Source organism: Podarcis melisellensis (assembly GCF_964234715.1).
Source record: "Podarcis melisellensis genome assembly, chromosome: 5".
Classification (NCBI taxonomy): Eukaryota; Metazoa; Chordata; class Lepidosauria; order Squamata; family Lacertidae; genus Podarcis; species Podarcis melisellensis.
Window position 1 is genome coordinate 87,454,219 of NC_138537.1, and position 14,841 is coordinate 87,469,059.

Genomic DNA, 14,841 nt, shown 5'->3' on the forward strand with positions numbered 1-14,841 from the left:
ATTAGAACAATACAAAAGAGATGATTTGGGAAATGGCAGGAGACAATCTGAGCACAAAACCAGCTGCATGGACATCAAAAGGACAAAACTGAGGAAGGAGATAATGATATGACTAATCAAGAGTAAGATGAGAGATTAAATTCTTTTCTCAGCTCCAACACTGTCCTGATCTGTGACCTTGACAGAGACACATAATCTCGCTTGTGTAGACTGAGCTGGTGAACTGCGGGATGACTCTTTGTGACAGCAGGCGCCTTCCAACTTGATTCTATGGTAACTTTCCAATACTACAAAACAGCAGAAAGCAGCGAACTGATTCGATGCTCAGATTAAATTTGGGAGTCAAGCTTGCAGAGATTTGCTGGCTGAGGGACATTTAGAAAGCGATGGAAGGGCCACCCATGCCAGAGGATCTTGAGATCCATCCCAGGCGTAATAGAGCTGTTCTGCTGGCAGAATTATCGCGGCAGAACAGGACAAAAAAGGGTTGAATTGTGGCTGGGAGGGGGGCATACACTGACATCAAATCCTGAACTCACTCAGGCAAAGACCTGGTGGACAACAGAAGTTTACATCACTCCCAAACGCGGAGTAAAGAACTTCTCTCCCGCTGAGGGGGAAAACCACACCCAAACACTAGTACCATCTCTGATTTATGGTCTGTGATGGGGCCTTCTGTCTTTTTTCCCCTGCCATGCTTGCTTTTGAGCAGAGAGTTTCAACCCTCTGGCTGGGTGGGCACAGGGAGAAGCTGGCATAGCAGGGGAGCCATATCTACAACCTGGCGAAAAGGAGTCCTGTGCCCTTTCTTCTTACCTGGTTTGCTTTCTGCTCCTTCTGCAAGCTGCCGACTTGCTTCTGTAACCTCAGGTTGTGCTCCTGTAGCTGCCCGATTTTTTCAATAAGTTGGCAGATGTGTTCCAGGTAACCCAGGCCTGAGCCGTGGGCCTTGGCATTTCCTTGGTTCACCTACAATGAGGAAGAAAGCACCCCACAAATGTTAGGTATTTTGGGTTCAAACACACACGATGTTTCCAGAAAACGTTGCAACCTACCTACCACTCCTATACTGGCATCCGCAAGGAATCCTCAACCCTAACCAGCTTGACTGTGGCTTGGTTAAGACTAGAGGAAACCCAGCCAGATAGGGGGGTATAAATAATAAATTATTATTATAAAATATTATACAGTCCTTGGGAGATGCTCCACTGAAACAGAAATTTACTGCTCCCGTTGATGCAGTTAAGTAAAGGTAAAGGGACCCCTGACAATTAGGTCCAGTCGTGGCCGACTCTGGCGTTGCGGCGCTCATCTTGCTTTATTGGCTGAGGGAACAGGCGTACAGCTTTCGGGTCATGTGGCCAGCATGACTAAGCCGTTTCTGGTGAACCAGAGCAATGCACAGAAATGCCGTTTACCTTCCCACCAGAGCAGTACCTATTGATTTACCTGCACTTTGACGTGCTTTCGAACTGCTAGGTTGGCAGGAGCAGGGACCAAGCAACGGGAGCTCACCCAGTCGTGGGGATTCAAACCGCCAACCTTCTGATCAGCAAGTCCTAGGCTCTGTTGTTTAACCCACAGCGCCACCCGCATCCCTGCTGATGCAGTTAAGTCCATGCAAAAGATGTTGCCCATGTAGGCGAAGAGGTTCAACATCTACATAATATCTAGACTTGGAACAGCAAGAGACTGGCTTGGGTGCAGAGAAGACGCAAGCCCAGCATATTTCCCCATCATTCTCTGAATTTGATACTGTGCTTCAGTTATTCAAAATAGGCAAGGTAATACGTAAGGTAAAGGTAAAGGAACCCCTGAACGTTAGGTCCAGTGGTGGCCGACTCTGGGGTTGTGGCGCTCACCTCGCTTTATTGGCCAAGGGAGCCAGTGTATAGCTTCCGGGTCATGTGGCCAGCATGACTAAGCCACTTCTGGCGAACCAGAGCAGCACATGGAAACACCATTTACCTTCCCACCGGAGTGGTACCTATTTATCTACTTGCACTTTGACATGCTTTTGAACTGCTAGGTTGGCAGGAGCAGGGACCGAGCAACGGGAGCTCACCCCGTCACGGGGATTCGAACCGCTGACCTTCTGATCAGCAAGTCCTAGGCTCTGTGGTTTAACCCACAGTGCCACCTGTGTCCCTTTTAAGGTAATATGTAGGGCTTTTCAAAAGAAAAAAATGGAAATTGCACCGTGGTAGGTGACTGTAATTTGCAAGTGTAGCCTGTGCTGCTACAACCAGGGGCAGACTTTGGTAATATGCCACCCTGAGCAAGGCAAAAATTTGGCACCCCCAAATGGGTCTTCTCAGTTTTGCACCCCCTTGGATCAGCGCCCTAAATCCAACACTGGCTACAATCTGGGGACTTTAAAGACTCAGGGCACAAGCCCACAGCACAAATGTGTATATGGTAATGTATGTGTATGGATGCAAATTAAAAAGGCTAGTTTGCTGTGGTCTCTCCAGCACTGTGATTTGCAGCATGCCCAGCCGGCCTGCAAGCAAATTTAGAGAGAGGGAGAGGGAGAGGGAGAGGGAGAGGGAGAGGGAGAGGGAGAGGGAGAGGGAGAGGGAGAGGGAGAGAGAGAGAGAGAGAGAGAGAGAGAGAGAGAGAGAGAGAGAGAGAGAGAGGTTAAAAATGAGGGAAGGAGCAGGAGATCTGAAGGCCCCCAGGGCCACCCTAAAACATTGGCCTGACTATCACACAGCTATGCATTTTGCGTGTGTGTGCAGCTTTGAGTCACATTTTTTTACATCAAGAAACATGTTTAGAACTGGAAATCTGCCAGCAGTGATGCTGGAGTGCTGCACTGAAACTTCACAGCGCTGTGAATTCAAACTGGGAAGCTGGAAGTGCCAGAACGGAAAAGCAACGGCCCCTTTAGAAATAAAACTTGTTTCAAAAACAGCGAGATGGGTTGTGCCACAGAGCACGACTGCAGGAAATCACAAAGATCACTCAAAATCGGAGTCAATTCTTTAGAAGTAAGAATGCGATCGTCACAGGCTGGGCTGAGCATCTAATGAGCACCAGCGGCGCATCCGCAGTAGCTCTTCTCCCATGAATCAGTTGCTGAGACTGAAAGTCCCTGCTTCCCCACGGCTGTCTGAGCCCCCTCCTGCCCAGTGCTTTATCCAAGCAATTTAAGACTGCACCTTCATGAAGCCCAAATCTCCTCCACCCCTTTTCATGCCCCTTCTGGTTCTGGGAAACCCGTGACTCTTCAGCAGCCTGACTCATCTCGGCCTCTGATTCTGGCTTCTCTTTGCCACAGACTCTCCCAACTGAGCCCTGTTATCTCTTCAGCTTCCAACACCTCCTTCTCCCAAAGTCCTCTCCCTCTTCTCCCTCTGACTCATCCTTGTCCCACCACCACTCCCCTGGATCTGAGTCTTCTTCCCATTTGGACACAATATTTCACACCCAAAACCATTCTTTTATCAACCATTTCACACCCAGAACCAAACAGCCCAGAGTGCCAACTTCTGAGCTAGCGAAACCAACCAGATTCATGCCAGACCCGAGTAGTTGAAACTGACTTCCATGGAAACAAAACGTCTGTGGAAATCAAATCTAGCCAACTGAAGTTTTATTCAGAGCAGACCCACTGAAATTCATGAGCCAAACTCTATGAATTTCAACAAGTCTACTCTGAGTAAACGTTGCATGAATACCACCCAATGTTCCAAAACCCATTCTACGCAGTAGACTGTATTTACGGAAAATGGCCTGGGACAACTAACTTCTGTGCTAAATAAACCAGCCAAATCCACTACTCATTTATAACTGGGACTCATGATGTAAGCCACAAAATGTCTACAAATACTGTTCTGATATCCATTCCAGGCAATAAACCCATATTCGGGGGTGGGGGGGTGGGAATAGTTCAGGATAGCAACTTAACTTGATGGGATTGACGCATGAATCTATAAAACATCCACAGAAACTACCTTACAATACCAATTCTGGGCAATAAGCAAGTATTGAAGAAAAGTTAAGCAAGAGCCAACTTTGTGGTAAAGTGCACATTACATTAGAGCCACATGTTAAAGCACCCCTGGACGGTTAAGTCCGGTCAAAGGTGACTATGAGGTTGTGGCGCTCATTTCGCTTTCAGGATGAGGGAGCTGGTGTTTGTCCACAGACAGCTTTCTGGGTCATGTGGCCAGCAGGACTAAACCGTTTCTGGCACAACGGAACACTGTGACAGAAACCAGAGCACACAGAAATGCTGTTTACCTTCCCACCACAGCGGTACCTATTTATCTACTTGCACTGGCATGCTTTCGGACTGCTAGGCTGGCAGGAGCTGGGACAGAGCAACGGGAGCTCACCCTGTTGCAGGGATTCAAACCGCCGACCTTCAGATAGGCAAGCCCAAGAGGCTCAGTGGTTAGACCACAGTGCCACCCGCATCCCAGAAGCCACATATAATAAAATGCCGACACCCTTTTCTTTCACAGAGTGCTTTCTGCCTGAATGAAATGGCCCCACCTGAAGAGTTTAGGTTAGCTCAGTTGGTTAGAGCGTAGTGCTGATAATGCCAAGGTTTCAGGTTCAATTCCTGCAAGGGCCACCTGCATATTCCTACATTCCAGGGAGACGATCCTCAGGGTCCCGTCAAATGCTACAGTTCTGTGATGCTATGATTTCCTGTTCCAATACACAAGTCCTTTCCCTTGATGTTTCCTTCCTTTTAATCCTCATATTCAACTTAATCAAACACTTCAACACTGTAAACCGCCCCATAAATGAAATTTCTATTTCCTTGGCTCTCCATCCCAGCAGCCCCTTAATTAATTGCTTCCTAAACTGCTTGTTGGACGCGGGTGGCGCTGTGGGTTAAACCACAGAGCCTAGGGCTTGCTGATCGGAAGGTCGGTGGTTTGAATCCCCGCAACGGGGTGAGCTCCTGTTGCTCGGTCCCTGCTCCTGCTGGATGTGTGCCCACACTGGGAAACACTGCTCTGGCCCATCTGGCTGGGTTGCCCCCAGTTCAGGATGAATGCTCAATAAACAGGTGTTCTAGAAGAATGCTTAGTGTGGAAAGCCGATTGCAATTGCACTGGTATCTTTCAGTGGATTATTCTGCAGTTATACAGAAACAGCTGGCTAGAAATCACATAAACAGCTCACGACAAAACACACTCGTACAGCCTCTCTATTAGGAAACCAACATAGTGTGTGGAAACTGGAATAGAGAACAGACAACTCAATAATCGACCACAGGAGCTGCAATTCTAACACCACAACTGGGAGTAAACCCCATTCAATTCAATAGGACTTACTTCTGAATAGAGAGGGTTAGGATTGTGCAGTTAAGTGAAATAACACCACCCAAGGAAATGGGCATTTCACTTGCCCAAAAGGTGCCTTTTGTTCTGCAACAACTACCGTATTTTTCGCTCTATAAGACGCACCAGACCACAAGACGCACCTAGTTTTTGGAGGAGGAAAACAAGGGAAAAAATATTCTGAATCTCAGAAGCCAGAACAGCAAGAGGGATCGCTGCGCAGTGAAAGCAGCAATCCCTCTTGCTGTTCTGGCTTCTATGATAGCTGCACAGCCTGCATTCGCTCCATAAGACGCACACACATTTCTCCTTACTTTTTAGGAGGGAAAAAGTGAGTCATATAGAGCAAAAAATACGGTAATTGAGGAAAAGTCTGGGCATTTCATCCGAAGAGGAATCTTACCTTACTCAGCCTACAGCACTCGTCCATGTACTCATCCAAACTGTCGCTTGTGGGGTATTTTCTCAGGGGGTGCCCCTGCAAGAGCATCTCTTCGAAGTTGTCTTTTCCGTAATCATCACCAGGTCTTTTCTCTTCTTCTGGAGGTTTAGTGGGGAGGAGCGATCCGCTGGCTTTCTCTTCCAAGCGCTCTCCTTGGTTGCCACCCAAAAAAGACGGTTCAGGATTTCGCCCCTCTGGGCAATCAGTGCCATCCTCCAAGCAAACTTCAGGAGACTGCCCTGCGCGGTGTCCCGCTGCCGGTTTGCCATCCGAAATGCACCGACAAGCATCTACAGCGTCTTTGCACACTCTCGGGATTGCGTGGTCAGCTGCTGGAGAGGAAGAGGCGCTCAGCACCCCAGAGTCACAAGAAGGATCTCTGCTGTGGAGCACAAAGCTTTTCTCGGAGCCCTTGGGTGTCGAGGGAGAGTTGGCCCCACTAGGCAGCTCCACACCAGAGTCTTCCGATTCAAACTTGGCTAATCTCAGCACCTGGTGTTTCGGTGTTAATGTGTCAAGGCCAGGGAGCGTAGTAATACGCTCGGCTTTCACTGGCGCCTCACATATGATGGCTGAACTTGCTGGACGCTCTGGGGCGGTGCTTGATTCAGGAGGACCAGGTTCTGCTGCAGCGTCGGAGGTGGTCGGAGGGTCTGGTCTTGGCCCTTCGCTTTGATTTTTATCGTTGCTTATTATCTTCATATTGGTCAGAACCACCCTGCTATCAGCTAGCGGGGTCCTTTTGCCTAAAAAAGAGAGGGCAACCATAAAGTATCAGTGGCATATCGTGGGTTGCCGGCGCCTGGGGCGGGGCAAATGTTGCACTGCCTTGGTGGGCTGGGCAGCTGGGGTTGAGGCAGGTGCAGGGGGGGAGCTTCCTCCTTTGGGCCTTTTCCTGCCTCCCTTCCTCCTTGGTGGGTGGTGACAGCCCCCTCCCATAGCTGTCAACTTACAGATTTGAAAATAAGGGACCAGCAGCCTCGAAAATAAGGGATCAGCAGCCAAAATAAGGGATTTTAGTCAACCAGCTGAAACAGAAAGTTAAACGGGACCAGATAATTTTGGAGAGCAGGGCCGCTTTTTAGCCCTTCATTTCCAGAGGTTGCTGCTCAAGACACCAGCTGATGAAACACTGCAATTAAATAACTACAATCAGCAACCACTTTTCGCGCAAAACGAAGTCTAAGCTACGAAAATGCTGCAGCAGTTCTAGATCTTTTCTCTCATGCTCCATCTGCAGCTCCCAGTTCCATCAGGCGGGGTGGGAGGAAGGGGGGGGGGAAATAGCACCCGAGGTAAACCCACAGATCAGACCATCTATGCTAGTCTACCACTACAAATCTATGGGAGAATTGCTTGCAGTCCTTCCCCCACTTTCCCCCTCCATGGTTAACCCTTGGAACACCTGCCCATGCCTCCACCTCCTCCTCTCTCTGAACTGCTTTCTCTATGGTTGCCCTCGCTCTCCTCTCAAGGCTCCTCAGCAGGGAGGGGCTCCCAGGGGCTGAGGCTGGTGAGAGGAGGCTGAAGGGGGCGGGCTGGGCAGCCAAGCAACACAGTTGGAGCCTCCCTCCTCATTGGCCGGCAGGGAGGGAGGGAGAGGAGCTGCTTCCTTTGAAACCCGGGAAATTTAAGGGACATCATCAATAAGGGATAGCAGTGGGACACAGCGCTGGGATAAGGGAGTTTCCCTCCAAATAAGGGACGCTTGACAGCTATGCCCCCTCTCCCTCAACTAGGCTGGAACCCTTGTGGGTAGCGGGGCGTGGGAGAGGCATGCTGGCAGACACTGGTGTGGGAGAGCTTAGGGCATCAGGAATGCAGAGTGGATGCACTGCCCACACTGACCATGGCTTGGCCTCGTCCTCCATCTCCGAAGAAGCAGCCTCCTTCTCCTTGGCCTGGGCCTTGGCCACCGCTCCCAGCATCCGGCCCCCTCCTGCTGTATCCTCGCCACCTCACAGGCCAGGAGAACCAGCGCCTCTCAGCCAGCCCAGGGGCAAGGTGCCCTCAAGTATTGGAGAAGGAGGCACACCTCAGCCTCTTAGGTTGATGGCCCAGCCCCAGTATGGGGGGCTTGTCCCCCCACCCCACCCCAGCTATGGAATAATAATAATAATTTATTATTTATACCCCGCCCATCTGGCTGAGTTTCCCCAGCCACTCTGGGTGGCTTCCAGTCAAGTGTTATAAACAGTACAGCGTTAAATATTAAAAACTTCCCTGAACAGGGCTGCCTTCAGATGTCTTTTAAAGATAGGATAGCTGCTTATTTCCTTCACATCTGAAGGGAGGGTGCTCCACAGGGTGGGCGCCACCACCGAGAAGGCCCTCTGTCTGATTTCCTGTTACCTCACTTCTCGCAATGAGGGAACCGCCAGAAGGCCCTCGGCGCTGGACCTCAGTGTCCGGGCTGAACGATGGGGTGGAGACACTCCTTCAGGTATACAGGACCGAGGCGTTTAGGGCTTGAAAGGTCAACACCAACACTTTCAATTGTGCTCGGAAACGTACTGGGAGCCAATGCAGATCTCTCTGGAAGGGAGGGCCACGTATCCCAGGGCCACGTATCCCAGCTCCCCACAAGCTAGGCCACTGCAGAGTATTTCCATCCTTAAGGTCATCTCATAACTATCTCATAGCTATGTAATACAATCCAATTATAGGGAGATTCATGACTTTCTTGACCTCCTGTAATGTTTAATTTGTAAGAATCTCTGCCCAAAGGCTGACATATTATGTAGTGATCAACTGTTAATATTCAGAGAGCAGGGCAATGTTCTTGATGCATGCTAACAGCCAACCTCCTCACTAGCCAGTCAAGACAAAGGTGGAGGTAAAAACCAGGCCCAGGTTATGCATGGAATATCTGCATCGCTTATCTTGGAATTGCATCACAGAAATCACACGTATTGAATATTGTCCTGTATCTCAAACTCCCTGTCTGTGGAAAGGTAGCACATTAGGGAATGGATTTCTAACTTAGACATCTAGATTGAATCTCTGCACCAGTGTTGCATGTGTCATGGATAAGAATCAACAGAAGAAAAACTGCTATAAGGAGCAGTGTGGGTGCAAAGAACATTTTCCATGGCTGTGTTTTCTTTGGGGGGAGGGGAAATTCAGTCAGAGCTCTGTGACCGGTATTAAACAGGAAGGCAATCTTGTTTTTTCATTGATAATATTGACTGTTTTTAATTTACTTTGAAATCAAGGTGTTTTTGTTTTGGACCACAATGGATCCTACAATTATCCCCAAAACCTCATAACATTAGATAAAGACTTGCGAGAAAGACAACAGGTTGGGTATTTATAAATGTGGATTTGAGGATTAGGGTTAATTCCTGGGTTCTTTGTTCCCCGCCTTCTCCTTCCCAGGGCACCATAGGTGGTCTTTCCCTCAGCGCACAGCACAAACTTTTCACCTCAGAAGTCTTATTTTAAACACACGGTGACATCTGCGTTTTCCGCCATCTCCAAGAAAATAGCCATTTCCTTTCTGAAACAATGGACATTTTCCACTTCTCTGATGGCTCCTGTCTCGTGCGGTGGGAAAGGGAACTGAGTAATCAGACACCCCTGAGAACGCTGCTCTAAGAGGCCCACAGCTCGGTTCCTCATATAGGCCGCTGGTCAACCTTATCCAACAGAAGAGCTGGCTCCATTCAGCAAGCAACTGTCATGGACAAACATTGCATTTTTAGCCATACACCTTGCTAAGCATGCCATGTGTGAAGTGGTCCTCCGTTGTAGACTCACTGAGCAAGTGATCCCCCATGTTTCACACTTTGATCTCCCAACAGTAAAACAGAAATGTTAATGATGTTTCCATACCCTCCAACATTTCTCTGGTGAAAATAGGGACATCCTATCTCATCCATCCTATCCTATCCCATAGTGGGACACGGGTGGTGCTGTGGGTTAAACCACAGAGCCTAGGACTTGCTGATCAGAAGATTGGCGGTTCGAATCCCCGTGACGGGGTGAGCTCCCGTTGCTCGGTCCCAGCTCCTGCCAACCTAGCAGTTCGAAAGCACGTCAAAGTGCAAGTAGATAAATAGGTACTGCTCCAGTGGGAAGGTAAACGGCATTTGTGTATGCTGCTCTGGTTCACCAGAAGCGTCTTAGTCATGCTGGCCACATGACCCGGAAGCTGTATGCCGGCTCCCTCGGCCAGTAAAGCGAGATGAGCACTGCAACCCCAGAGTCAGTCACGACTGGACCTAATGATCAGGGGTCCCTTTACCTTTACTATCCCATAAGCATCATCAATGTATACCCCCACCCATCTGACAGGGTTGGCCCAGCCACTCTGGGTGGCTTCCAACATATATAAAAACATAACAAAACATTAAACATTAATAAGCTTCCCTATACAGCGCTGCCTTCAGATGTCTTCTAAAGGTTGTAGAGTCCCTTATCTCCTTGGCTCGGTGGTCGCATAACTCCACACCCTCCAACATTTTTCTGATGAAAATATGGATGCCCTAAGGAAAAGCGGGACATTCTGGGATTGAATCAAAAACCGAGACGGCTTCTGTAAATATGGGACCTTTCATTGGAAAATAGGGACACTTGGAGGGTCTGTGTTTCATTCATGTGATGTGATGGAAGACAAAAGACGCTAAATCTGGATGACAACTGGAACAGAAAATATTATCCACTTATTTATAAAGCACCGCCAATATGCATGGTACTTTACACAGCAAAAGAAGCCAGGTCCCTGTCAAAATTGAAGAACTGGAAGGGACCTCATACAATGGGTTCCAGGTGGTTTCTGAACAAAGTAGAATAGAGGGGTATGATTTATTCAGTCCAGAGAGACGTCAGGAAAAGGAGAAGGAAGGAGGAAGAGGCAACGGGGAAAGCCATGCCTTCTTCTTCTTGGTCTCAGTACAGCCCCACATTTGGGTTTCTGCCCCTGTGTAAAACAACCTCCAGAACTTCTCAGAGCTGGACATCATCACTTCAGTCTGGCGTGCCCTTATTACGTGAAGGAAGTTTAGAATGCTAACTTTTGCCAACAGCCTTCTACATCGGGGATTGGTTCACCTCCACAGCCTCGAAGGAGACTTTATTTTCAAATAGTTATCTGGTGCTTGCATTGCTGCTTCCAGTTCAGATTCTTCCTCTCTGGACTGGCCATGGCCCCGGAGTATTTACAAAATGCACAGCTATGGTTGTGGCACCCTTCACAGAACCATAGCATTGTGGACTTGGAAAGGACAGCAAGGGTCATGTAGTGCAGCAATGCAGTAAACTTTCTGCCCAGAATTTGCCTCCCCATGCATAGATGACTCAACACATCCATGCACCACCAACTGGCCGACCAAGTTGTATCTACACATTTATGCTGGACCTCCTCAGTGCTCTGGGACTCAGTGTTTTTGGAAAAAATGATTTGTGCCCCAGACCCAGGCTGATGAGAAGGCCGAAGTTGTACCTTCACTTACTCTGGTCCCTGCTAAATTCTTAAAGGTTCATTGAGTTGAGTTAACTCATATCCTGTAGTCAGTTGGAAATGTACCATTTTTTCTAGCTGTGGCCAATGTCATCACCACGGGATTTCAGAATTGCGCCGTAAACTAGGGGAAAAAACATTCTGGTCCTGAGACCATTCACAGGCAGAAAGAGCTGCTGTCCTATAAGAAACTAAAATAAACTGAACAACTGATGCCAGTTTATTGTGGAGTTCCTGCCCACTGATTCTCCTTTGCAGAATTCTCCTTCACACTGCATTGTTGCTATCAGAAGAAGGGACTGGGAATCTCACCTTTCCCTCTAAACTATAATATTCTCCTTATATATCCTATGAAGAATATCTGTTTGTGTGTTTTTCCTTTTCCAATTATTTTGTTTTTTCTAACCCACTCTCTATTCTAAAATAAAACTTGATCCCAGATACGCTAGCTCAGTTTTCTGCTTACACATATATTTATGATTTTATGACCAAGTTATAAGCCCTGAACACAAGTTTGAAATGTCCCAGCAGGCAGCCTTGGGCTGTGGAAAAGTCAGAGTAATTTGTGGTGACTAGGAAAGCAACGAGGGAACAATCCGGGAATTTCACTTTCCTCAGCATTCGAAAACCCAGGTGAAACATTTTTAAACGGGAGATCACGGTCTGAAATCGGGGATCATGAATCCCAAAGCTGAGACCCAATGTGCTTCAGACCACACCTTTTATTGGGTAAACCATTTGAGCAGAGTTGGGTAGTGAGCTTTTATGCTCAGATCTGGGCGAACATGACTGACCCACATCCTTGTTCCAGGGATCTTCTCCAAAATTGGGGGTTTTAGCTCTGCCACCTAAGATAGTGCTTGCAATTCTTTGTTTCTATGTTGTTCTGGATTCCTGCAGGGATTTAGCATTCAGAACAGGTGGCTTTTGCCCAACATCTGGAATCCCATGAAACCCACCCAAGGGGAGATTGTCTCCACAAGTCCAAGTACACTCTGCCCCAAATCCTGCCTCTTACATTTCCGCTGCCGTCCTAACTTGCTGGCCCAAATTCTCCCCAGTCTCCAAAAGCCCACAAAAACCCTCCCGTTGGTTCCAGTCGCTTACCTTTCTTCCATGGAGCGCTGATGGAGAACGACTGGTGCCAGCTGAACATCTTGGAGGAGCTAAACATCTGGCCGATGGAAGCGCAGGCCCATGAGTTGAAGCCCTTCAGAGACATGTGGGAATGCTGGTGGCTGAAAGAATCATGCTTCCAGGAGGAGGATATTCCAAAGTCCCCAGAGGGTGTAGCAGCAGAGTGCAGGGTGGGCTTCGCAAGCCCAGCCTGTCATCTTTGGGCTCCCAGGAAGAACAAGGGGAGAGAGAGAGACTCACATGTTTTGTTTTCTCACCCTAGTCCCAAAGGAATGGAGGCAGGAGTTTTCTTGCTCAGGGGAGAAGGAATTCTCTCATTCCAGCAGCTGCGGCAGCGGCCAAAGGGGCTGTTCTTTTGCAAGCTGTGGAATTGCAAGCGCAGGCATTCAGCCAGCTGTGACATAAAAAGGGAGCAGCTCTCTGGAATGCATCTCCCTTGGTTGATAAGCCAAGACGACTGGAGGGGTTCAGACTACCTTCGCTATCAAGAATGCCCTCCTGAAAAAACAAAGATACCCGTTTGTTTGCACAACGTCAGGTTTTGCTGTTTCTCATTTTTTAAATCTCAGCAGGGAGAGGAAACAGCATAGAGTATTATATTTTTCCTGCTCTCCTGGACAACGCTGTTTTGGACCTTGGCTTTAACTTTAAGATCCTACCGAGCTGTGGAAAAGATTGGGGACATTTAGACAATTCCTCCCACCATCAAGGACCCAGATCTACAGTGAGGAAGACTACAGCGTTTGTTTATTTCTTTCACTTTCTCAAAGTCAATTCCGTAATGTTTTCTTTTTTTTAAAAAAAGAAGAGTTCAGGGTAGCCAGCAGCAGCGCACAAAATTGGGGAAAATATATAATTACAGCAAGCCACATATAAACACATGTTTGTAAGTCCAGCTTTCCTTTCTTTGCCTGTGCTCAATGGCAGGAAGGAACTGCGGCAGGCAACCCACCCATCCTCTTCCCTTCTGAATCCACATCAGGGTGAGGGCGATGGGAAAGTAGGGATCTGAAAAAGAGAATCTCAAAGGTACTAGGGGCCTTCAAGATCCTAGCCTATGGAATTCAATTCAAAAATAGGTTAAACAAACACACCACCACAACACAGAAACGTATTCCGGTGATATTCCGCTGCCTTGCAATTTTCACTGCTACCACAATGACTGGAAACGGAACAGCAGGAAGACTGGGGGAATCAAATGCACAGCTAGCCCTATCTCTAAAAGAACAATTTCTTATTTATTTTCAGCCCAGTTCTAAGAGAAGTCCTATTGAATTCAGCCTAAAATTCTATTGGCTGCTATTATGCTTTAACAGAGGGATGCTGGTGGCACTGTGGGTTAAACCACTGTGCCGTTTGGGCTTGCCGATCAAAAGGTTGGCGGTTCGAATCCCCGCGACAGGGTGAGCTGCTGTTGCTCGGTCCCAGCTCCTGCCAACCTAGCAGTTCGAAAGCACAAAGTGCAAGTAGATAAATAGGTACCGCTAAGGCGGGAAGGTAAGTGGCGTTTCCGTGCGCTGCTCTGGTTTCGCCAGAAGCGGCTTAGTCATGCTGGCCGCATGACCTGGAAAAACTGTCTGCTGAAGAGGACAAACGCCAGGTCCCTCGGCCAATAAAGCGAGATGAGCGCCACAACCCCAGAGTTGTTCACGACTGGACTTAATTGTCAGGGGTCCCTTTACCTTTTATGCTTTAACATTAGTGTAAATTTGTACGGTCAGTACTGGTAAAGCAATCTGGTGGACTCTCCAAAAGCTGTATCTGAAATAAAAATGCTCAAAGCCTTGAAAAAGAAAAAAAAGAAGTCCTATTGAATTTAGTGGGGCTTACTCCCAGGAAAGTGGACCAACGATAGCAGCCTTACCAATTTCACGTGCAATATAATAAAAGAGTAAAGAAAACGTCATTTCATTAGTGGCGGAGCAGGCTGAATGTTCATACTAAATCAACCCCTTTGTGTTGGTCACTACTGCGTCCATTTTACAGAGCTAATACCTCAGCAGAGATTCAGGCCCTTTACCATTCAAGATGTACTGAACTGCCATACGTCCAGGTATCACTCATAAAAATAGCGTGCAGGTGGGTTTTTTTTTCTAAATCGGCAAAATGTCTGGGGAAAGCCCCCATCTAAAGCTTGTATACTTCTGTATCTCCTTGATTTGGGGGGCGGATAACTCCATACCTTTCAACGTTTCTCCGATGAAAATAGGGACATCCTAAGGAAAAGCGGGACATTCCGGGATCAAATCAGAAACCGGGATGGCTTCTGTAAGTCTGGGACCACCCCACGAAGCCCATCGCCCAGTCCTTCCCGGCTAGCTTTTATAAGCCAGGATGGGCAAGGATCAAGGAGACAAGTGGTTGGTTTCACTCGTCCAAGCAGCCTGTCCACATCCTCAGGGGTAACAGATTGGAATTGATCCCATACAACTTGACTAGACAGGACTCTAGCACTCTCCCGCCCCGGCCCTGCTCCCACGGTGGAGTCTACCTCTTCT

General features: G+C 48.1%; 1 protein-coding gene across 1 annotated transcript; it reads right to left on the reverse strand.

Moving 5' to 3' along the window:
• Nucleotides 1–539: 539 nt before the first annotated feature.
• On the reverse strand, nt 540–13,017 carry LOC309370654 (uncharacterized protein; the record flags this gene model as incomplete). The annotated part of the gene is made up of 4 exons (XM_081912561.1): nt 12,314–13,017; nt 5,707–6,491; nt 817–969; nt 540–551 (listed from the first exon to the last, which is right to left on the reverse strand). Exons 1-4 carry the CDS (start codon nt 12,426–12,428, stop codon nt 540–542), a joined length of 1,065 nt encoding a protein of 354 aa, XP_081768687.1. The 5' UTR covers nt 12,429–13,017.
• Between the last annotated feature and the right edge of the window lie 1,824 nt (nt 13,018–14,841).